This window comes from Thalia democratica, chromosome 5, assembly GCF_965202585.1.
Source record: "Thalia democratica chromosome 5, ktThaDemo2.hap1.1, whole genome shotgun sequence".
In the NCBI taxonomy this organism is placed as follows: domain Eukaryota; kingdom Metazoa; phylum Chordata; class Thaliacea; order Salpida; family Salpidae; genus Thalia; species Thalia democratica.
Window position 1 is genome coordinate 71,504,901 of NC_139169.1, and position 25,644 is coordinate 71,530,544.

The 25,644-nt window shown below is 25.0% G+C and overlaps 1 protein-coding gene across 1 annotated transcript; it reads left to right on the forward strand.

The window, feature by feature from the left end:
* The first annotated feature begins 18,584 nt into the window (after positions 1 to 18,584).
* LOC145836837 (uncharacterized) lies at positions 18,585 to 20,137 on the forward strand. Its single transcript, XM_082944609.1, has 5 exons — positions 18,585 to 18,703; positions 19,033 to 19,169; positions 19,363 to 19,573; positions 19,712 to 19,780; positions 20,038 to 20,137. The coding sequence occupies exons 1-5, from the start codon at positions 18,585 to 18,587 to the stop codon at positions 20,135 to 20,137; spliced, it is 636 nt and encodes a 211-aa protein (XP_082800735.1).
* The last annotated feature ends 5,507 nt before the right edge of the window (positions 20,138 to 25,644 follow it).

Genomic DNA, 25,644 nt, shown 5'->3' on the forward strand with positions numbered 1-25,644 from the left:
TTAAATATAAAAAGCTGTCAGCTGTAAAGTTATGTCAGTTAGTATTATACGTTTAGTTGTTTGAAAAAACAGTGATATATCTCTACTCTTTTAAAGGAAGAAAAAGTATACTAGAATAATGTTTATGAATAATTAATCAATTTATTAGCCTTATGACTTCTGACTTTTAACAGTTACAACTTTGTCTTTTATCACTAAGGTAGTCACTTTTCTTTAACCTTAAGATAATAATTTGTTTTTTTTTTTCTAATATCAGTAAAAACCATTTTCCATGACTTTCAAAGTTATTTTTTCGGAATTTTAGTTTTATAAGCATTGACAATTTTTTGAGCAAAACATTATTTGCAGAACAAAGTTTACAAAAAATAAGCAGTATATGTTTAAAAGTTAAATAAAACATTCATAAAATTTAAGCATATAATGAAGAGTTAAAAACATTTTAAAAGTATTTTTTGGACTAAACTTTTTTTTCTCATAAAACTTATTCAGCAAACTAAGCTTCGCTAAAGCAGTTCGCATTTAATCAACAATTTCGAAAGTACATGTAAATTTCACGGACAGTAAAGTGATAATTGAGCATTAAGTTTTTATCTGAGACAAAAACTTGCAAATACATAATAAGTTGTTATCTTGAGACAAATGAAAAATAACTAACTAGGTAACTAATTAAGTAAATCATATATTTTAGACATGCTCTATAAGTAAAAATTTAAAAACTCTAAAAAATCTCTCTGTTTAACTTTCATACTTAGGGTTTAAACATTTATGTAACTGACCTGCTTTAAATGCATAAACTAAGTAATTATGATTAAAATCCACAAATCTACCTAAAGCTCTAATATCTTCATGTTGCATTATAACTTGAATTTAACTTAAATAATTGTTTAGTAGTAAATAAATAAAATTACTTAAACAAAACCTTGCTGTTACTTGTTTTTCAACTTCTAGATGGTAACAAACATTTAAAATGAATAATAACCCAATCTTTTTACACTTTACTGTTTAAGATTAATAATATTGAAAATTAAAACACGATCTTATTATGACGTAACGTGTGGAATTTTGAAATTGTATAATTTTTTGTGTAAATACTTTGAGCTTAAAATTTTATGTTTGGCACAAAAGTAAGCAATTTACTTCCCATAACTTCTACTTAATTTCTTATAAAATTGTTTAAACAATGGACTGACTCATTGAGTAGAACAGTATTTTATATGTTGCATGCCAATTTTTCAAGAAAAACGCGGGAGGCACTGTATAAAAAAGGTCTTCCGCAGGCCGTAATTATTTTAGAATTTTTGTTGTAATCAACATAAAACACTACTTTAGACCCAAAGTGTGATAAAACCAGCAATAGTAGAGCACTAGTAATGAGTAGTGATTAAGAGCCTAATTGTTAGCCTTAACAACATTTAATATTATTTATTACTGTTTTCAAAGAGGTATCTTTTGAGCTAAAAAAAACCTTTCGAGCTGCATATTTTGACTTTGAAAGCTGTATTTAGCCAGCGCACCGCAGTTTGCTGACCTTTTGAGTGAAATTAGTTTGCTGAAAAATTTAGAAAAGTTTTAATATACTTATTCTCCTTTTATAATATAGAAATATTTAATCGTTTTCTAACAGCCAACCTATAATACGTATTTTGTGCAAAATTTATTTTTTTCATGATGTTTTTAATTTGATTATCTAAACTTTATTTTTAATTAATTTTTGATATGTTAGGGTAAAGTGAGTTAGGGATAAAAAAAGTGTGTAAATAACAAATGTAAAAAAACACACTAAAATAAAATTGCTGACTCGACTTTTTTTCAGCTTTAAGTGATCAAGTCATACTTGGTTTTATCTTAGTTAAGTAATTTCTTTCTGTAACATTAGATTTTATGAAGTTTTTAAATACTTAAGACCTTTATTTTTTCTTTCAATTTGGTTTTAACGGAAACCAACACATTTAAAACTAGTTATTTTCTTTAAGTATTGCTAGATATTAAAAATTATAGCCTTATTTGGGAACAAATGAATGAAGCAATTGCATCAATAGTGCAAGTTATCACGTTACAATATCGATTTTTTTTTGTAATGAAACTAACATTTCATTTTAGTATTTTAAAGCTTGTGAATAAATATGGAATTTTTTGTAACAATAAAAGCTTTTCCAAAACATTTTTCATTATTTTTAAAACAAGCTTTTCCAAAACAATTTTTATAACTCTTAAAACAATTTTCTAAAACAATAAACAACATTGTTTACTTAAAGGAGTTACATTTATTTCAGTGCTTATAAAACGGAATTTTACTTGCATTTACTTGCAGTAGCAGTAGCAGTGTTATTTGTGTTTGGTAAAGCTCGAAATGTTGTATTACAAAATGTTTAAGTTTAAGTCTGAATTGCTTTGTTTTCTTTAGTTTAAGATACTTTTTGTTACTTGTGTTCAACTGTTGTTTTGTTAGTGTGTCGTGTGACTATTTTATATTTGTAAATAAACTTTTGTTGACTTTTAAGTATCTTAGATGTATTTATCTTATCTAAAAATATATATCCCAATTTAATTACCTCTAGCAATTTAGATTGATAACAATAAACATCACGTCGGCATCTCTTATCGAGACATTGGAGACCATGTGTGGCCTGAATTTAAGGAATCTTATATAAGGAATTAGGTGCCTTATCAATTAAAAAACGCAGCGAAAAGAAAACTTTAGTTTATTACTAAACAACTTTTTAACGAGTTTAAAATTTTGACAGTATAATTTGCGATAATACTTTACTTTGCGACATTTCACTATGATAATAGTAAGAAAAATTGTGTGAACAACTTTCTACTTTGAAACAGCAAGTCTACTATTATAATACAAGTGTGTGGTAGTGGTTTATTTAGTTTTGTTAAAAGTGAAGCTTGATGTCAAGATTTTTTGCTGGAAGTACTATATATTTTTTGCGGTTATTTCTATGTATAGTTTTATATATGCTTTTTTAGTGCTTAGGTGCTTATTTTATTTGCTAATGAGCATAATATTTCTTCTTCTTAGTGCACAATATATGTTGCAACTAACATAAGTCGCATGGGTGCGTAGTATTGCGATTATAAAAAGCACAGTCTTTTTACTCTAGTGCACAATGTTCTTTGAAGATATTGCAATTTACATAAGTCGTCAGGGGACGCAGTATTTTAGTGCAAAATTGCATTTTATAAGTTGCCAAGAGAGCGCAGTTATTATATTTTTTTAAGCATAGAAATGTAAAGTAAGAACAGCAATAAAATTTAGAATTACAACAGCAGAATAGTTGTTCTTAATAACGTCGGAGTTTTAGCTGATAAGACTAATTTTCCTATGTGTTTACTACTACTAGTTTATTGTTTTGATCTGCTGATTGATTGTATTAAAGTATAGATTGTATTTGTTTTAAATTAGAATGTTTCTGAAGTTTAAAAATATGTTTGAATGAGTTTTCATCTTTCTTAGTCGTAAAAAGGCAGTCGTTTGCCACATTTTATTACTCGTTTCAAGTTTAAGTATAAAATTGTGTTAAAATTTTCCCTTTGAAAGAAACCAAAAATAAACTCCCCTTAAATTTAGCAGTCGTCGTTTGTTAAATAAATTGTTGCGTTTGTATCTTTTTGAACGTTGTTTGAAGCAAATAATTGATTGTCATTTAAGCACACCTAACACCTTGCTGCTGCATGAAACTTTAAAAGTTTTTTTGTTTATAAGTACGACAATAGACAAAAGATTGAATGAAGATTTTGTGTTTGTTCTATGACGTCACAATCAAAGTTCCTGCTGTCATTGTTTCCAAAGCCAATCGATGTGGTGTTTTGCTGATTCAACAAACCAGCTAGAAGACAGAAAGTCAAAAAGTTTCCTAGAAGAACAAGACGTTGTCAATGATCCAAAATTGATGTTTCATAAACCTCTATTAACCACCCGAGGACAACAAACCCGAGGACTACATGCCTGAGGACAAAAATCCCAAGAGCAAGAAGCCCGAGTACAACAAGCCGGAAGACAACTAAATGACTATCATTGTTACTTACTTTGTCTGTATGTTGTGTTTTATCTAAGTTTTTGTAAATTGTGTAATTTTTAAGATAGTAAGAAATACAGTTTCTTTTTCTTACTTTTTTTTTACCCGGACTTTTAATACTGTTAAAAAAGTTTAAAGTAAAGTAGGATTTTAAGGATTTAAATTATTTAAAACCAGGCTTTTAATACTAGTTTAAAAAAAAAATTAAAATAAGTAATGTAATGAAACTAACATTTCATTATAGTATTTTAAAGCTTGTGAATAAATATAGAATTTTTTGTAACAATAAAAGCTTTTCCAAAACATTTTTCATTATTTTTAAAACAAGCTTTTCCAAAAAATTTTTATAACTCTTAAAACAATTTTCTAAAACAATAAACAATATTGTTTACTTAAAGGAGTTACATTTATTTCAGTGCTTATAAAACGGAATTTTACTTGCATTTGCTTGCAGTAGCAGTGTTATTTGTGTTTGGTAAAGCTCGAAATGTTGTATTACAAAATGTTTAAGTTTAAGTCTGAATTGCTTTGTTTTCTTCAGTTTAAGATACTTCTTGTTACTTGTGTTCAACTGTTGTTTTGTTAGTGTGTCGTGTGACTATTTTATATTTGTAAATAAACTTTTGTTGACTTTTAAGTATCTTAGATGTATTTATCTTATCTAAAAATTTCTATCCCCATTTAATTACCATTAGCAACTTAGATTGGATAATTAGACATCACGTCGGGTACTTTTATCGAGACATTTTCGTAATTTCCTTAAAAAGATTGTATCTAAACCTTTAAACTGTAATTTATTGATTATAAAGTTAAGATCTTTATAGTCTTCGTGTTTTTAAAAGCTTATCATGAAACCAATCTTTTTGTTCTGAATTTCTATCTAAAAGTATTTTTGGAACATAATTCGGGTTGACTGTTTTACTAAATTGCTTATAGATTTTTTTATTAGTTTTAATTAAATATACATACTTAAAACTTGACAGTTTATATAGCTTTAGTTTTGGTTATATTATAAAGTAAAGGTTTGGTTTCTGTAAGGTTCTAAAACAATTATACACATTTATAAAAATTAATAATTAGAATTTTGTATAATTAAAATAAAAATTTAAAAAGATATAGTTAAAATTACAATGAAAATTTTTAAAACCAATCAAAATTGTTATAAAAAGTAAAAGATTAAATTATAAGCGCTTTTCTACATTTATAAATATGTATGTTTTCTGTATAGAACACTAAAGATCTAAAATATTGAAACTGTATTTGTTTTAAGCTAAGTATTTTATCTATATAGCTGAGATAACTTTTTTAAATAGAATACTGCTAAATACTAACATGGAGATTGACAAAGTTACTTAAACATGAAAAAATATATACTTAACATAAATAGGAATCGGTTAATAATTGTCATTTGTAATAAATTTTTGTAGCTCCTAATGATTAATGAGCGAAGACTGTATAGTTTAAAAAATGAATATTTTTTCCTTATCAGAGTACAAACTAATTACAATACTTATCACATAAGTTTTAAATTGCCGAAATTAAAGTCTTGTGTAAATAAATGTAGTATTTAGCTTAGTAACAGTTTTAAGTATGTAAAGTTGTTTTGGTAGAGCATTAAAGTTTTTGTCAGACTTAAGGCTATTCGAACTACCTTATTAGCGGTGCAGGTAATAAAAATGTTTATAACTTCAAATATGATAAGAGATAGTTAAGAAACTTCTTAGCGTATTACATTTCTAAAAGTTATAGTTAGCCGTTGTCTTGTGACACTAGAACAAATTTTTGAAAAAGTTGTGTTTTAGAAGATAGTTAAAAAAAAATTACTAACAAATTAGTGGTAAAAAAAAGAAGTTATTAAAAAGAAAAATGTTTACAAAATTTTGTTTACAAATTTGAAAAATGTTAGTATATTTCTACTTTAAAGAGTATGGATTATTTTTTAATTGACTTTCATCTTAAATTTTGAAAGCATAAAACTACACATAAAGTTAAAATATATTTTTTTTTAACTTAATGTTTAAAATAATGTTTAAGAGCTTTATTTAAAAAAATCTATAGAAAAAAATTGAGCAAAAAGTGTTTTTTAATCTCACAATAATATTATTAATGCAATTTCGATTTTAAATCTAATGCAATGTAACACCATTTTCTCAAATTTAAAATTATTGGCATGAATAACATTTGCAGGGAAAATAGCTTCCGTGAAACAGGTAACTTCGTATTAGAATACCGATATAATCTTTTATGTGATAAAAAATACTTTAAGTTTTTCACTTAAACGTTGCATACTTATTATCAGTAAGTGATAGTTTTTTATATTGCAAATAAAATGGCTTAATTTTAGTAAATTACTGCTTAAAAACAAACTTATAAGTGTGTAACAGGTTTTAAAGTTAAGATTTTTGATTTTTTAAATGAATTACGTTTAATATTTTTTCGATTATATATATAAACACATATTTCATCTAATATATATTTTAAGAGTTGTTTGATTAAATACCATAATGTTGGCTAACAAATAACTAAACTACTTTCTTACAGCATAGGGCATAAATTTTACTAACCTTTTTCAATGTTTTTATTAACTTACTTCAAGATAATACACTTAGATTAATAAATTTTGGTTCAAAGAAAATAAAGACAAGACTGTCTCATACTTCTAAATCTATTATCAAGTTATTTGTCAACATCACAATATATAGTATTTTAAAAAGTGAAAATACTAATGACACAAACTTTTAAAATACTATTTTTACTTATGATCAAACGCACCTTACGGAACCTAAATTGAGTGAGAACAAAAGTAAACTAAATAATTTTTCTAAAATGGTATTCTAAATCATAGATTTTGTTTAACTTTTAACTAAGCTAAACCATAATGTTTTCAAGCTTGTGGAAAGTAAACAAATGATTACAAACTCGTTTTCGTAAGTTTACGAAATAAATAAAAACCATCTTAATGTCACAAATTTTAGCAAAAATAGTTTATGTCTGTTTCAAAATATTTCCAATTTTAAATGAATATTAAAATGACTTTTAAAGTGCTAATGAAAGGTTACACTACCAAAGAAAAAGTCAAGCACTGTTGTTGATACTGTTATGGAAATTTTGTTGTCTGTATACAGAAAAATCATATTTAGCTTATTGAAAAAGTTTTAAATTGTATTTTTATAACTTTAATTAGAATGCAATCATCAACATTTATTATTTTTAATCAATACAGTTTTCAACACAATTTAATTTCTTAGAAAGCACTGTTTTAACTTAAGTTTCTTTTTAAGACATTTTTTCTTATTTTCTGTTAATATTTCCATAACGGTATTAAATGGCTGAAAGAAATAGAACTGTAAAGAATCTAAGTCAGCAAAAATAAAGTTCTACGAAAAGTATCTAGCAAGTGAAACGAACTACTAATTTTATACTAATATTTTGAAACATTTTTTTAATATTAAACTTTAAAACTTTATGAACTATAAGCTATATGTACAAAATTACTACTGAATAAAAAAAACATTCTGTTAATTTTTGTATAGCGTGTTAATTAAAAAAAAACTTTTATGGTTTATTGTTGAGGTCAAATTTTTGGCATATAAAACAGTTAGTATTTAATTTGTAAATGTTTTTTATGTTTATGTACTTGAATTTAAACTAAAAAACTGAATTAAAACATGAATAAGTGTTTTATTGAGAAAGTTAAGTATAAAAATTTATTTCGCTTACCTTCATCCATTTAATAACAAACTAAAAAGGTTTAAATAGTAATTTCTATGTTTATTGTAATTTTAACATTATTTTTTATTTGTACATCTTTTTTTTAATATTAAGCGCTATTATAAATAGATGAAGGCTACTGGTTGCGAGTTTAACTAAATAACGTAAACATTTAGATTAATGATATAAAATTTATTATTTCGTTTGGTAGGTATTAGATGTTTAATAATATAAGAAAAAAAAAGATTCTACATAATCCATTTATTTAATAACTCGCCAAAATTTAAAGTTACTTACTTTTGTTTAGTAGTTTTGTAGATAAGGTTTTTAGAGTTTTTGCAAAGATTTTTCAACAACTTTTTCATTTTTTTGTCTTATATTTGCTCATTATTCTCTTTCGTGATTCTTTATAAGTTTTATTTTATAGTTTACATTAAACTTGATTATTAAAAAACAATCAGTTTTAAAACCAGTAATTTTCGTTGAACATTTCGCATTACATGTTCTTATTTTAGTAAACTCTTTAAATAGATTGCAACTTAATTTTAAAACTGTAAATTTTTTGTTTCAAAACTAACAATTTTATATTTTTTGTAACTTTAAATTATATAATGAAGCAGAACGGTTCTTATACTCATATTTTAGTTAAAACTAATTATAAACAAACTTGATTTTTGATTTAATAGTTTCTGTATTGATGTACTTTAAACTGTTCAAAGTTTTTAAATTAAAATATAATTCCTTATCTAGTTTTACTTAAAATTTAATAGATAGATTTTTGATGCTTTAAAACAGTATATTTGGTTCCTAAAAATTGGTATTATAACTGATTTAAAACTAAATTATTAAACTTACAGTAAAGGTAGTAATCAAAATTCTGAGAAAACTATTAAAACAGTTACAAATGTTTTTATTTTAGAAATTATTTTTTTAACTTCAACAAAGTACAAACATAAAACTTTGTAGCTGAACAAATCTTTTTAACCTAACTAAGCCTTTTTTATATTACGAAATACTCGCACTAGTCTATAATTAAGATGAATTATATCCTTAACAATATACTTACTTTAAACTTTCATAAGTTTAAGGCTAAACAATTGACGACTTTATAGTTTCCAAATGAATTTTTTTTCTTACCAAATCACAACTTAATAGCATAATCTCTCCATTTATGTCATATATTATCGAAAATAATACTTGTATAATTAAAAAAATACAATAGGCAAAGGTTTTTGTCAGAAAATAACAAAATATTTAATGGTGCAGATTTTTAAAACGCTTTTTTTTCAAACTCGACAAATAAATTTTTTAGAAACCTCATCACCTATTTCGTTATTAAAGTCGTTGTTTTGTAATACAACATAAACTACTAAAACAAAAACTAAAAAAGTTAGTAACACAAAACATTTTAGATTGCTTTCACAAAGTTTTGTTAACAAATTTAAACTTAGTATGTATACTTTTGAATGAACAACTACGATTTTTATTACAAAAATCTATAAAAAATACTTTCAACATTGAAAAGTAAATTTTAACTATGTTTTAGCTTAACGTCCGAAAAATAAAGTTTGTTGACTTTTATATATACAAATAATACAAAATTACAGCATTATATATCTGGCAGAAAGTTTTTTTAAACAACATTAATATTGCTACTGCATCTACAGTTTTTCATCTATGCGACAAAAGACCATTTATTTTTGAGTAAAATTATCGGTGTCAGATTTCATTTGCAGGAAAAGTACCTTCCGTAAAACAGGTAATTTCGTGTCAGTACACTCACATAAGCTTTTGTTTGATAAAAACTGATTAAAAGGAATTACAATACTTATAATTGGTAAATATCTATTGTATACAATGTGAATTTTTTGGTTTTAGTAGATAATTTAAAGTAACTTAGACGACTTTTACATATTTTAAGGAAGTGTCTTTGGAGGTTTTAGATTATTATTTTGCTAAAAAAAGCTAGAAAAGTTTAATTCTATTAAGTATATATGTTGGCAACAAAATAGTTAAACGTTTTTTTTTAAAGTTATAAAGTTTTATCAAACACTTCCAAGTTTATATAATGCCAAAGTTTTCTTTGAAATAAACAGAGGTACGACTATCACATATGTTATAAAAGATACGACTAAAACTAGTTACATATTATAATATTTAATTTTTAAAAAGAAAAACATAGAATTTGGACTAATATTTTTTTAAATTTTTGTCTACTATATGATCAAACACACGTTATGGAACATTACTAAAAAGAGTTTTATTGTAAGATGACATAACTTTCTAAAAAAATTATTAAAGACTTTAAAATTTGAATGGTTTACAGAACAAAACCTTTATGTTTTCAAGTTTGTGGGAAACATACATGTGATTAGAAAATCGTTTTCGCAAATTTACGAAATAAATAAATATCGTTATAACGTGATAATTTATGTCTGTCTACAAAGGCTTGCAATTTCTTTATGACTTTCAAACTTATGGTTTCAAGTTTTAACAATTTACGAATAACCAATAAACCACAAATCATCGAACTAAAACTAATTTAATGTCATTTAAATATATTCATTTAAAAAGGTAATTTAAAATTCTTAAGAAAAGTGGAAAACTGGTTTTTAGCAACTTCAATTAAGAATTCACACACTTAATTTTTTTGATTAATCAAGAAATTTTCTGCGCAAAATTTACTTTTTGAAAAAATATTGCTTTAGCATTTTTATACTATGTATTTAGCCGTTTATTTATTAATATTTTTAAATGATTAAAAACTGTACAAATGTAAAGAATCTAAGCCAGTCAAATATATTTATTATGTTCCTTAAAAGTATATAGCAAGTAAAATAAACTGTAAAAGTTCTTCTAACCTTTAAATAAAAAATATTGTATGCTAAACTTAGAAATTGTACAAAAATTTAAGTAGATGTACTTAAAATCTAGAAAAAAATAAGGTAGTAACTTCTAGATGTTTAATTTCGAAATTGTTCAAATAAAGACTGCAGGTATTTTTAATGTACTTTTAATTTATATGTATTTCATATTTAACTAATTAAATGAATGAAAAAATGAAAAAGTATATCTTAGTAAAGTAATAAAAGATAATACTATTACTTAAACTAATTAAGTGGAAGTTCAAAAGGTTAAAAGTAGTTTTTTCTTTGTTTTTTGCAATTGTAACATCTTTTAACGCTCTTATTAGTAGTCGAAAAAGACTACTTTCAAACTTGAAAAAAAATATCAATCATTAAGAATAATCAAAATAATTTTTATAAGTTTTCTACTAGTCCATAAAACATGCATATTTCCATTAAAAAGAATATGTCAGCTATTAAGTTAATGTTTTAGAAAAAATAAAACATACTTATTTAAGTTACTTCGCTTCGTAAATAAAGTTTTTCAGAGTGTATGTGTAGATATATTTCAGTAACTTTCGTATTTTTGTTTTATCCTAGCTGAGTACCATCTTTTGGTCGTTGTTTGGATTTTTGTAACTTCCGTTGCACTCGCTTAAAGTCTTCAATCTTAAATTAAACCTGATTTTAAAGGAAACCAACAAGTTTACAACTGGCAATTTTATTTAAACATTAGATCATAGCCTAATTTAGATACAAATAAATATTACAATTGTATCAATACTGCAAATTATCGCATTACATTTTCGTATTTTTTCGTAAGTTTATAAAAAGTATTGTAACTGGAATTTAAAACCGTGACTTAATGATTTTATAACCAAAGTTTTTTTGGTCATCATAAGTTCAGAAACATTTAAAATTCGCATTAGTTTTTGGATTTTTACAAAAATGAACGTAAATTTAAAACTAAATAAAAATATCTTGTTTTATGCACATTTTTACACTAAACTATCTTTTTTTTTAATAGAGCTTATAAAAACACCTACTTAAAACTTAACAAGTTCTAAAACTTAAAGTTTAGTTTTGTGTTGTACAACTTAAGATAAGTGTGTTATTTTTTAAATTTATTTTTAAACAATTCTAAGCAATATAAGATTCTATAACATAAGATACAAATGATTCTATATCTAGCATTCTAACTAAATAAAAACTACATTTTTAGATTTATAGTGTAAAGTAGTGTCAAAATATTTAGCTACTATTAAATAACTTTTGTAAAACTTCACTATAAAATTACAAGTGTATGTTAATTTTAGAAAAGCATATTTTTTAGCATAATAAACTATTGAGATAAAATTTTGTAGCAAAATACAACTAATTTTTATCTATATAGTACAAAATTTCAATATCTGAGTAAAATGAACTAATTTTATAGCACTTACTTTAAACCTTCATACCTTTTATGATGATTAAGCGACGAAGTGCAACGGAGAAGTTATAAATAGTCGTTACAATACTTGAAAAATTTTTTTTTTTTAATTAAAAAAGAACTTTTTACAAGTTTTGTTTCCATAAAAAAAAAAGTTTCTATTACAGTATGTTTTATCGTTTGAAGAAATATTAATCGTTCTTCAACAGGTTGCATTTAAGATTTTGAAAACAGAGAACTTTACAAACATTTAAACTTTTTCTTGAATTAATGTCCAAAACGTTGTTTGTCCGTTTTTATTTTACATAAAAAGAGTTTTTAAAACAAATGATAGTTTAACTCATGCAACTGCGGTTTTCAATCTAATGCAACGAAACACCATTTTCTTCGGAAATGAAACACGTTGGTATCGGATTTAGTCTGCAGGAAAAATAGCTTCCGTTAAACAGGTAACTTCGTATCAATACACTATTATAAGCTTTTGTAATAAAATATCATCTAAGTAGTTTCAATAAAACGTTGTATACTTACTTTTAGTATGTATCAATATTTTACATTTTTTAACTTTTATTTTACTTTTAATAAAAAACCCTTAATTAAACTTAGACGGGTTTTATAGATTTAAAAAAGTTTGCTTTAACTTGTTTTTTTTCTTTACTTTTATTGTTTTTTACATATACTTTTTTTGTTTAAAAATATTTCAAGGAAAGTTTAATTAAAATCTATATTAATATTAACTACCAAACGGTCTACTTTGTGCAGTGACTTAATGTTTTACATCTTTATCAGCATAAAAGTAATTAACTTAAAAAAAGTTCGCTTATTTCATAAAAAAATAAACAGAAGTAAAAATGTCATATATTTTGTAAACGACAATACTCTTCAATATCACACCGTTTTGTATTTAAAATAGTAAACAGAATCATTAACGACAGTTATTTTTTTAAGTACTAATTATGTATTATAAACGCACCTCTAGGAATCCAAATAGAGTGATTTTAAAAGTTTATGGTAAATATTTTTAAAAGGACTTACTAAATCCTAGATTTTGTTGAATTACTTACGAAGCTAAATAATTTTTTCAAGTTCGTTGGAAATAAACAAATGATTACAAAATTGTTTTCGTAAGTTTACGAAATAAATATGGTTATAATTTGATAAATATACTCAGCTAAAATAACTTATGTCTGTCTCCAAGTGCTCTAATTTTTTCATTTTTACTAAATTTACTATTTCAAGTTACTATGCAACAACGCATTATCAATGGAAAAAATCATCAAACAATAACTTCTGTCACTGCGATAAAATATCTGTATTAATAATAACGTTCTAAATATTATAAAGAAAAATTTATTAATAGATTTTAGTAGCTTTAAATTAAAATACAAACGTAGTTTTTTGATGCTATAAGTCAAGAACTTTTTTGTGCAAAATTTGTTTTTTTTTTATATAAAGCACTGCTGTAATCAGCTAACTATATAAATGTATAAATAGTTTGTATTTTTCTATTATGTTTATATATATTTATAGTTTTAGTGGTTTACAGACAAATAACATAAAGAATATAAGAGAGTCAGAAATACGTTTATTAAATTACCCGATATTAAAAAACTGTGTTGTGAATCTTGTACAATCGAAATAAAAAAGTTTGATTTATGTAATTGATAAAAGTATAAAATAAAAAATTATGACATTAGTTGAAGTAGTATAGGTTAAAACTATATTTATTAGAACATTTATTAGAATTAGAAGTAAATAAGTACTAAGCTTTCTTTTAATGAAAGTAAATTATTTTCTATTACAAAACAAATTTATTGATAATTTTATAATGTATTGTCATCAAAAAAATTAAATGAAAACAAATTTTTAATTATAGGGTAGATTGATCGGGTTGAAAGTGATCGGGTTAGATATGATCTGGTTAGAAATGATGGGTTAGAAGTCTTACTTAGAAATTATCTGGTTAGAAGTAATCGGGTTAGATATTATTAGGTAAGAAGTAATCGAGATAGATTTAATCGGGTTAGAAATGATAGTAATCCCTTAAAATATATTATTATTGATAATTTAAAAAAATTGCTTTAAATTGTAAATGTAACATGTAAAACGAAATCTTTTTAACAAAACAAACTAAAAAAAATAATAATCATAATTAATTAGTAACTTGTCTTTATAATAAAAAAAAACATATTCGAAGATATGTGAATGTATTACTTAGTCAATCATTTCCAGTTAAAAAAAATTTGCAAAATTGTTTTCTTAAATCAAAATCAAGTTATAATTAAAAAAAAAACAGCAGCAGACGTGAAAAACTATTTAACAACTTAATGGAAAAAAATTAAAAACTACTGTTTTTAATGTTCTTAAAAATATAAAATCTGACCAATGTCTTTATAAAAAAGTAAACCTTTTGAGCTGCTTATTTCAAAAAGCTATTTTGCGTTTGAAGGTATAAAGAAAAGTAATCTATAATTTCTCTAAATCATTCAGATTGCAGAGAATAATTTATGAAAACACCTTAAATGCAAAGTTTTTATCTGATAAATCAGACCCAAAATATTATCCCTATGTTAGAGTTTATTGAACGATAAAAAAGCGCTCAAAATATTTTGTCATAGGTAATGGTGCACGAAAAACAGGATTGCCAAATATCCTGGAAAAACCTGGAATTTTAAACAACTTTTACATGTTAAGTAGTAAAATTTCGAATTGACACGAAAATCTATCGTATACATAAAAAAATTTCTTCATCATCAAAAATATCTTTTATTAACAAACACATTTAAAGAAGCTTTAAGATATCTTTTCAATGTCGTACTATTTAACGCATTTTTTCACCTTAAACTTAATTTCAAACTAAAAGTGAACCCTAAAACGTGTAATTTTAAAACCTGAAAGAAATTTTGAAAACCTGGAAAAAGTTTGCCGAAAACACTTAGTAACCCTGGAAGAACCTTAAGGTTATCGAGGCGCACACCACGGATACCTGTTAATGTCTAGTCAAGGACAGGACTTTAGTTAATATAATAATGAAAAAATACCTTTGTTGAAAAGATAATCAATTAAAGATTCCAATTCATAACAAAAAACTCAAATTTAAACTTGGCTTGAATGTAGCCGATAAAAACTTTTAGTCAAGTAAATCTTTACTTAATACCAAAGAATATATAAAAAATTAAAATTTAACCAATCACTAATTTTAGTATACACAGTATCACTTAAAACTACGTAAATGATTCTTAAGAAAAGTGCATTTGATCACAAGTTTTATAAAAACTATCAATTTTTTTTTCAAATTTTTTAGAGATAAGCCTTAAAGTTGTCATTCAATAAATATTAAAACCGTGTAAGTTGTTAAAAAGCTATGCATTTTTTACGCTGGTCAAAGTAAATATATAAATGAAAGGTGCATATTTGTAACAGTCTTAAAAGTCTGCCTTTAAAGACAAACTTTTAATATACTTTGTTGTACAATAGGGGTTGCAACTTTTCTAGTGTCCTAATCATATATACTAGAAAATAATTAATTTTAGGGTTGAGCTTTTTTTAAATCTTGAGTAATAAAAAACTTCAATTATTTTAAAAATTAGAGTAAGGAAACTAAACAACTCTGAAATTTAAATTATTAATAAATGCTTGTAAGAAAAGCATAACTGTACATTTAAAATTTAAATTAAAAGAATGTTTCGATATTTGTTGTAAATACTTCTTATGAATTTAATTTACACAAATCTTGTTTGAAAGCTAAACACAAGTTGCAAGCTAAAGCTTTGTACTTAACATTTTAGTTCTTGCATTAAGTTTCCCACCCTTAGTATACAGCACTTTTGAAAGAATAAAAAGTACAAGTAAAGTAAACCATTTAAAACAATTAAGAGTAAAATTTTTGCATGACAGACTAAAATTGAGATAGGGCTTTTTAGCATACCAGTTGGTACTATAAGCAGGGATCAGCAACCACTCACAAGGTACGGGTCAGGTTTAATTAAAAAGTCGTTCGCAGGGAAAAGTAACATCGATAAAATTAACTAAACTATAGAATACACACAAAAAAGTGCTTAAATAATAGAAACAAAGTAGGCAGTAGTTTACTTACAAGCAAAAATAAAAACACTATCAGTAAATTATTTTTACACAAAACCTTAAACTTGCTCTTATTGTAATAACTGTTGTTTTAGTTGAAGTTTACATCGCAAGCCAATCTTTTTTAGGTTTGCGGACCACACTTGGTCCGTGGGCTGCAGTTTGCCACCCCTGTGATAAGTATTTACACATGTAAGATTCGGGTGATAAATTTTAATGTAAAAGCAAAACAAATAAATATATCAACTTTTATGCGTTCATTTTTTTAAACAAGTTATTTATAAAAAAGTTGATCAAACTAAACACTAACAGAAATAACACTAAACAAGTGTTTATATGAAACAAGCTTAGAATTACACAACCTAAATAGTGATTTTTGTAAATAATTTAGATTATGATGTAGCCTAAGGTTGCAGTATCTAAATTCTTCTAACAGAATACAAATAAGTTGAAAACATTTATTTATTTCTTAATGCTTATATATCTCACAAAGTTTATTTTGAATTTTTAAAATTTAGACATTTGTTTACTCTTATTTGTTCTTTTTATAGCTTAGTATTTTTAAGGCGCTAAAGAGCAAATAATTTGCTGATTTTCTAAAAGCTTTTCCAAGAACGAGTAGTTTGTTTGTCAATAAGTTCTGCTAATTTGTTAGCTATTACGAAGTTGTTTTTACTGTTTTTTAAACTTAACAAAAAATATAAAGTCAAGATTGTTTATCAATTATAAGCAGTTTAATGAGTTTAAATTTCAACTTTATTTAAAAACTAATCAAAGTTTTTGTAATTTATAAAAGTTTAAAAACCTTAGAAATATAAATAAAGTTTGTTTATTTTAGTATATCAACATTATTTTTCAAAGTTAAATCGTCCTTTTAATAAGAATAAATATATTTCTATCTGTATAATGCTATCAAAAATTTAATAATTAGAGACCTTTTTTTTAATTTATAGAAGAAAAGTTTATAAGTTGGACAACTAGCTTATTGCAGCAGTTTTATGTGTAAATTTATTAATAACTGTTTTTCAAACAAAGATTCGCCTTAAACTTCAAGAAAAAGATTCAAGAAAATTTTAATTACTAAATTTCTAAAAATAAAACTGGAAACAAAGACACTACCAAATTATTTATTGCAGAAAAAAAAAGTGAATGGTCTTTCAGAGAAAATAATTAATAAAGTAAAATATTTGGGACTAAAATAAAAAAATTAGCTTAAACTATTTAGTAACTACATTTAGTATACATCGATGGTAAAACTAATAAAATTATCAAACATAAGTTTTATAATATTTAATTTAAACTGTAATAAAAAATGTTGAGCTTTAGGCAAGTTAAAATCAAACCGATAAACTGAAATCAGGTAGTTATTCATTTTTTTAGTCAGTCGTTATTTAAGTTGTAAAATTTTTAAAAACAAACTAAAACTTTGTTTTATCAACTTTGTTATACAAAATGCATTTAATTGATTTGTGCGTTAGCAAATAAAGTGATCACATGACAGTAATTTTGTCATCAAACATATATTGTTATCGTCTTAAGAATAAAATAAAAAAGTATGATGAGAGATACATTATGATAAATATGCTCTGTTACTTACAAAATACGTTCAACATTTTTTTTTTTTTTAAATTTCAAATAAACTAAATAAAATTTGTATATTTAATTTGTTGTTAAACCGTTTCTATTTTTTAACATCGAAAATCGGTGTAAAAAAGCTAAAAAAGAAATAACATTTTTCATTTTGTAGTTTTTAAAAGATTTGCCGCATTTTTTACCTTGAAAAATAAAAAAGTGCTGACTTTGTTTCTTATCTGTTTTTGATAAAATTAAACTAATACATATATATTTGATTTTCATAAAATTTATGCGTTTATGTTTGATTATTTTCGATACTTAGATGGTATATTCATTGATTTGTATCAAAAGCTTTGAATACTAATTACATTTAATTTAACAAAACTAATCACGAGAAACAACATTTTAAATTTTGCTGCAATGTCGTTGCATTTGTGTCAAATTATGTCTGTATTGTTACATAAAAGTCATCCTTAAGTTAATTAGTAATATTCCTTGAATCAACAACTTTAAATTAGTATTTTAGTTAATATATCAGTTGAATATGAATATATTATTGTTAGAAGTTATATAAAATTAAATCTAAAACTATTTAAGACTTTTGATTCAAATATTACAAGTTTTCTACTTTGTGTAAACTATTTTAATAAGTTATAAAAAAATGATCAGAAATAAGTTAAGTATATCAAAAATTTGCAATTTAACTTAAGTGAACAACGAATAGTTTTATAATAATTATCTATCACTTATTTGTTTTTGAAAAAAGAAACGTTGTTCAAACTGTGTATGATTTATATCTTGTTTTGTTTGTGAAAGTGTTTCAACTTTTAAAGAACAGAATAGAAAAATAGAGTTATTCCAATTTATACATTCAGCTTTATAAACAATTTAGTTTTTGTGACAAAGCAAAAAACAATGGCACTGATCGGAGTAAGAGTGGGAGGATATGAGTTAGTCGAACATATTGGGAGCGGGGGTTATGGAGAGGTTTACGTGGGAAGAAATGAGGAAACCATGGTTGAAGTTGCAATAAAGTTAGAAGTTTGCGGAAACAGAACACCTAGACTTCACAATGAATACCACTTATACAAAGTAAATTGTATTAAATATTATTGGAACGCTAAATAACTTTGATTTATGATAAAACAAGTGAAATTTATTTTTAATGTTCAAATCTATTTTTAATGCACGTGGATACTCAATACAACGAATAAAAAAAAATATATTTAAGACGTCTTATAAAGTTGTTAAATTAGTTTGTTACTCTTTTATAAAATTTGTTAAGTTTTATCATTGTAAGCACTTTATTAAAACAATGTTAAGCAAAAAGAAGCAAAATATTTATTTACTTTTTATACTACAGGGACTTAAAACCGGCGAATTTCGTTATGGGGCTAAATAATAATCGCAACTCTGTCTACATTGTAGACTTTGGATTGGCTAGTAGATACATGAGAAATAAAAGGCACATTCGTAGTGAACGACTTCATTATCCTCTAGGTACTATCCGGTTAGACAATTGTTTATTAAATTATTTAATTATAAACTAATGTAAAATTACTTGAATATATATTTTAAGGGTTCAAACAATATTTAACTTTTATAACTGATCTAGTAAAACAATGTATAGTTTTAATAATGGATAAAAAAATTGTTTCAATTGTGAATAATGTGTCTGTTTATTTTACAACAGATATATGTCTACTTTCTACAACTGACTGCTGGAATCATTCAAGAGCAGACGATCTTGAGAGCCTCGGATACGTATCACTTCAGTTCTTTACAAAATTACCATGGACCGAATTACAGGCATCGTCAAAAAGACTGATGTTTGAGAAGATTCTTGAACGTAAAATAACGACAAACTTTGATGAGCAGTGTAGGGGATTCAACCCGCTTGCTAAGTATATCGCTTATTGTAGGTGAGGTTTCAAACAATTTAGTTAGTTTTTACGGTTTGAACTTAGACAGTTACAACAGTCGAAAATAAAATTATTTTGAAAACTTTCAATCAGTTTTTGTGATGAGATTTTATTTATTAGAAGTCTGAAGTTTAGAGAGGAACCTGATTATGATAAGCTGAGACGCATGTTCGAAAAACCAGATGACGGGTTTGTATTTTCTTTAACTAGTTTTGAAATTGGTGTCAGTAAATTATTTAAAAATGAACGTAAATGTCATATTAAGTAACTGGAGTTAAAGCAACCAATAAGTCATCTATTAATATAATTTTTTTTTAATTTATCAGTTTTTCATTAGAAGTTTTGGATCTTATGCGTTATTCAAGCTAAATTTAAAATGTTTAAAATAAAAGAAAAGTGTTGGGTTATAATATTCATATCAACCATAAAATAGTTAATTATTACAGAAATTATCTTAAGTTCAGCAAAAAATACGACTGGGACCTTATTTTACCAAGGAGCTGGGCTAACAACATACTAAGAAGATATATAATGGAACAGCTATAAAATATTTGAAGCCTGTTATAAAGTGAGTCATACGTTTTGTTATTTGCCTCATACATTACATTGTTTAATCTTTCTAAATATTTAGCCGAAAGTTTAAAAAATATATCAACACTCAGTCATTTAAAGAAAATACTTTTTAAAACAAACTTAAAAGATATTTTTGTAAGTATTTCTGGCATATATGTGTACACACAACTTTAACCGCTTAAATTTAAAAGTGTTTCAAATTAATATTTTTCCTATTATTTTTGTAGCTGTAAATCACAAAATGTTATATGATTTCATATGGTGTAGTGTAGTCAAATATATTTGATATCATGATAATTCATCATTTTTATTTATAAGGTCCACCACTTCATTAGTAGAAAGTATTTGCAAAAATACAAACAAAACGGTTATAAGTCTGGTATATTTACATTTCCCACCCGATCAAATCCCACCCGCGCAAAATTTCCATCTAAAAATTAATATTATTTTTTTTAGTTATAATTTCTTATTTAGTATTTACTATCAATGTTTAATAGCGTCGGAATTTGCCCGGTCAGTACTTTTTTTTTTATTATTTGATCTTTTAGTTTTATTTCATATATTTATTTTCTCGTGCAAAAATTATCCTTGGTGTAAAATTGTCTTCGTAGGTGGTAAAATAAGTTACAGTTTTGTACTGAGGTACTAATTAAAAAAAAATAACATATATTTCAATGCATTTTTAGCTTTCAAATTTCAATCTCGAAGTAAAAAAGGTAATTTCTAGGGATTTTCATAAATTTTTAATAGCGACTTCTCAGTATATTGCAAATTAATAGGGAAATTAGAACCGTGTAAAAATGAAATCAACTTTATAATAAGTAAATATATGCAATTGTGCAAAAGCAGTTTTTAGCTGTGGCCCTTTTAAAATAAATTTAAGAACTAGAATAGTCGTGCACGTTAGATATATGTACAAGCTGTAAAACACTGCCAAAAATGATTGCATTTTTAGCAGTTGAAATAAAATAGCTTAGTTAGTACTAATGTTTTGGTTTACACACCGTATTTAACTATTTTTATTTATTTCAACCATTTAAAAGATTTAAAAGCAAAAGTTTCTTTTACAAGTTAAAAAATTGAGTATTTAAGTTAGTGAAATTATTCTGCTTAAATCAACTATACGAAAGTAATATTCTTAAACACAGAATCTGCAGTTGGAAGACAACGTATAGCATTCAAAATAAACGTCCTTGAATGAATTTTATATTTAGTTGTTAATAATGAAAATAATATTGTCTAACCTGTATCTTCACAAAAAAAAAACTACTACAATGTAAATATAATATTTTTTTGTTGTACATTGATTTTTGTTTGTCTTTTATTATAAAATTACTGATTGAAATTTTGTAACGTTTTTCTTATTACTGCATGATAAAAATTAATAAATAAAAAACTGATTGTTGATTGTCTGTTTACTTATCAACTAAAAATTTTATGAACCTTGAAAAATGACAATAATTAAACAACATTTAACAAATAAAAGCTGCAATTTTCGCTAACCTCTAATACATATTTTAAAATACTAAGATGCATTGACAATTTTAATTTGTTATTACTAGTGATGTACCGGACTCACTATCCGGGTCCGGCCGGATATTGCCATTTTTGTCTGATATCCGGATCCGGCCGGATTCTAATTTGAAAAAAAGTCCGGATCCGGTCGGATTTTATTATGTAAAAAAAGTTCGGATCCGGTTCGGGCCGGACTCTAATTTGAAAAAAAATCCGGATCCGGCCGTATCCTAACAGAGATCCGGCCGGACCAAGATCTAGTTAGTAAAAAAGAACATACTGAAAAGTATTTTTTCAAAAACAAATCCTGTGTAAATTAATAAAAGTCATTTTCGTCTGTTAAAATTAAACACCTACCGTGATTGGCTCATTTTGTACACGTGACTAATTTACATTTGTTTACATTTAAACTATGAAATAAACATTTCAGAAATGCAACTCTTTACATATGTTGTAAAATTGAAAACTTTGGAATGAATACTTGCACTATTTACTGTTTAAAGTTCGTCAGAGAATATTTAGAGTTAATACGGTTGAATTTACGAGCCAATGAGAATCATATGACGATATGTTTCAAACTAAATATTGATGCAACAAAACATCAGAACATGACAGGCAGTTTATATGTAAGCAGTTAGTTAGTTTGGTGTGCAGCTTGAAGCAACAAAATATATTGAACTTTTTTGTGAATGCTTATTGTAAGTAGTGTTTTGTTTTAAAAGTGAATATTTCAACTGGTGTTTAAATATTTAAGCCAGGTTTATAGTTTATTAAAAATTTTACAGTTTCTTGTTTACTAAAAGTTTAATCTAATTTTTAGTTTATTGTTTTAAGTCTTTTGATATAGATTTAAATAGCTTCCAGTTTTTAAAGTGTTACCAAAGTAATTAATGATTTTGTATATGCCAGTATTTCTCGTTGTGTTTTATATAAAAGATTCATCACTCAAAACTGTCGTGTCTGATTATAGAAAGTAGTCTCAGTTAGAATTTAACAATTATCTAAAACATTTTGTATTGCTGTTTTTATTCATTAATGACTTTTATTTAACTGATTAATGCATATGTTTTTTTTTTGTTATTAATTCATAAATTTTCTAATAAAGTAAAATAACTAACTTCAAAAACAAATGTGTAGATATATTTTTGTTTCAGTTTTACACAGTTGATCACTACAGAATCTCTGTTCACTCATGCCAAAAAAAAACATAAATTATCTGATAAGTATTACTCTTTAATTTTATAAATGATAAATAATCAATTTAAAGTGTTTAGCTATTACTTGAAAATTAATTTAATACTTTTAATTTAAATAATACAAAGTCCCATTTTATAAAAAAAACAAGGAGACAAGTTATCGAAACTTATATGTTCAGATTGAATTACAAAATATTTTCTTATAGTTATAAACAAACTTAGAAAATTGCATTAAAAAAAACTAAGCGAAAGTTATTTTAAACTAATAGCCAAGCATAAGGCTAAATAACTTATGAGTTAAAAGTTTACTCAAGTTCATTTGTATCTAATATCAAAAGTTTACTAAGTGATAAAGCTAATAAAAAATAAAAGTGTTTTTTTTTTGGTATTAAAAGCTACTATATAAAAATATACATATATAACACAAATATATAATACATAGCACTAAATTTACAGTAGCTATCCATACGGTAATGTCGAACAAACAGATTATGACTTCTTTAATCAAAACTTTTGATATTTGTAAAAGTTTATATAACAATAATTTTATTTCAAAACTTTTTTATGAATCGAGATTGTGTAAGTACGTTGTGCACAAGCTTTAAATATAAAGGTTAAATATAAAAAGCTGTCAGCTGTAAAGTTATGTCAGTTAGTATTATACGCTTAGTTGTTTGAAGATACAGTGATATATCTCTACTCTTTTAAAGGAAGAACAAATATAATAGAATAATGTTTATCAATAATTAATCAATTTATTAGCCTTATGACTTCTGACTTTTAACAATTACAACTTTGTCTTTTATCACTAAGGTAGTCACTTTTCTTTAACCTCAAGATAATAATTTGTATTTTTTTCTAATATCAGTAAAAACCGTTTTCCATGATTTTCAAAGTTATTTTTTCGGAATTTTAGTTTTATAGGCATTGACAATTTTTTGAGCAAAACATTATTTGCAGAACAAAGTTTACAAAAAATAAGCAGTATATGTTATATCTTTAAAGTTAAATAAAACATTCATAAAATTTAAGCATATAATGAAGAGTTAAAAACATTTTAAAAGTATTTTTTGGACTAAACTTTTTTTTCTCATAAAACTAATTCAGCAAACTAAGCTTCGCTAAAGCAGTTCGCATTTAATCAACAATTTCGAAAGTACATGTAAACTTCACGGACAGTAAAGTGTTAATTGAGCATTAAGTTTTTATCTGAGACAAAAACTTGCAAATACATAATAAGTTGTTATCTTAAGACAAATGAAAAATAACTAACTAGGTAACTAATTAAGTAAATCATATATTTTAGACATGCTCTATAAGTAAAAATTTAAAAACTCTAAAAAATCTCTCTGTTTAACTTTCATACTCAGGGTTTAAACATTTATGTAACTGACCAGCTTTAAATGCATAAACTAAGTAATTATGATTAAAATCCACAAATCTACCTAAAACTTTAATATCTTCATGTTGCTTTATAATTTGAATTTAACTTAAATTATTGTTTAAGTAGTAAATAAATAAAATTACTTAAACAAAACCTTGTTGTTGCTTCAACTTCTAGATGGTAATAAACATTGAAACGAATAAAAACGCAATACTTTTACACATTACTGTTAAAAATCAATAATATTGAAAATTAAAACACGGTCTTATTATGACGTAACGTGTGGAATTTTGAAATTGTATAAATTTTTTGTACATATTTTGAGCTAAAAATTTAAAGTTTGCCACAAAAGCAAGCAATTTACTTCCCCCAAATTTTACTTAATTTCTTATGATTTATTTAAACAATGCACTGACGAGTTCTTTGAGTAGAACAAAAGTCGGCAGCCTTTTATGAGTCGCATGTCAATTTTTTTAGAAAAACGCAGGCCGGGCTGTATAAAAAAAGTCTTCCGCAGGCCGTAATTATCTTAAAATATTTGTAATAATCAACATAAAAACACTACTTTAAACCAAAAATGTGATATAACCAGCAAAAATAGAGCACTAGTAATGAGTAGTGATTAAGAGTCTAATTGTAAGCCTTAACCACATACACATTATTTATTACTGTTTTTAAAAAGGTATCTTTCGAGCTGCATATTTTGACTTTGAGAGCTGCATTTAGCCAGCGGACCGTAGTTTGTTAACCTTTGGATTTAAAGTTAGATTGCTGAAAAATCTAGAGAAATCAAAAAATACTTATTCTCTTTTTATAGTATAGAAATCTTTAATCGTTTTCTAACAGTCAAGCCTATAATACGTATTTTTACAAAACTTATTTCTTACAAAATATAAACACAATCTAAACCAGAGATAGCAAAGACAATAATCATAAAATTTGACAACACTCTACAATGTAGAGTCTACATGGTCAAGCTTTTTTAAGTTACCTAAAACAAATGAAAATAAAATTTTTAAACTGAAACACCTTTAGTCATTAGCATATAAAGTATTCAGAAAAAATTATTTAGATAAATATACATCTAGACCAGGGGTCGGCTAACTGCTAAATCTGCCGCAAGATGCCTTTCAGCACAAAATACATCTCATTAAAAACTTAAGTAAAAAAAATGTCGTAAAAGCTTACAAACAGGCTTTTAGTTTAAAGACTACTCATTGCTAGTGCTCTACTATTGAATGACTTGTCTAATTTTTGGTTTGAATTAGTTTTTATTGATTTATACAACTATTTCAGCTAATTGCAGCCTGCGGAAAGCTTTTTTTTATAGAAAATTTGCCCTCGACTTATAAAAGGCTGCCGACCCATGCTTCACACTATATCAC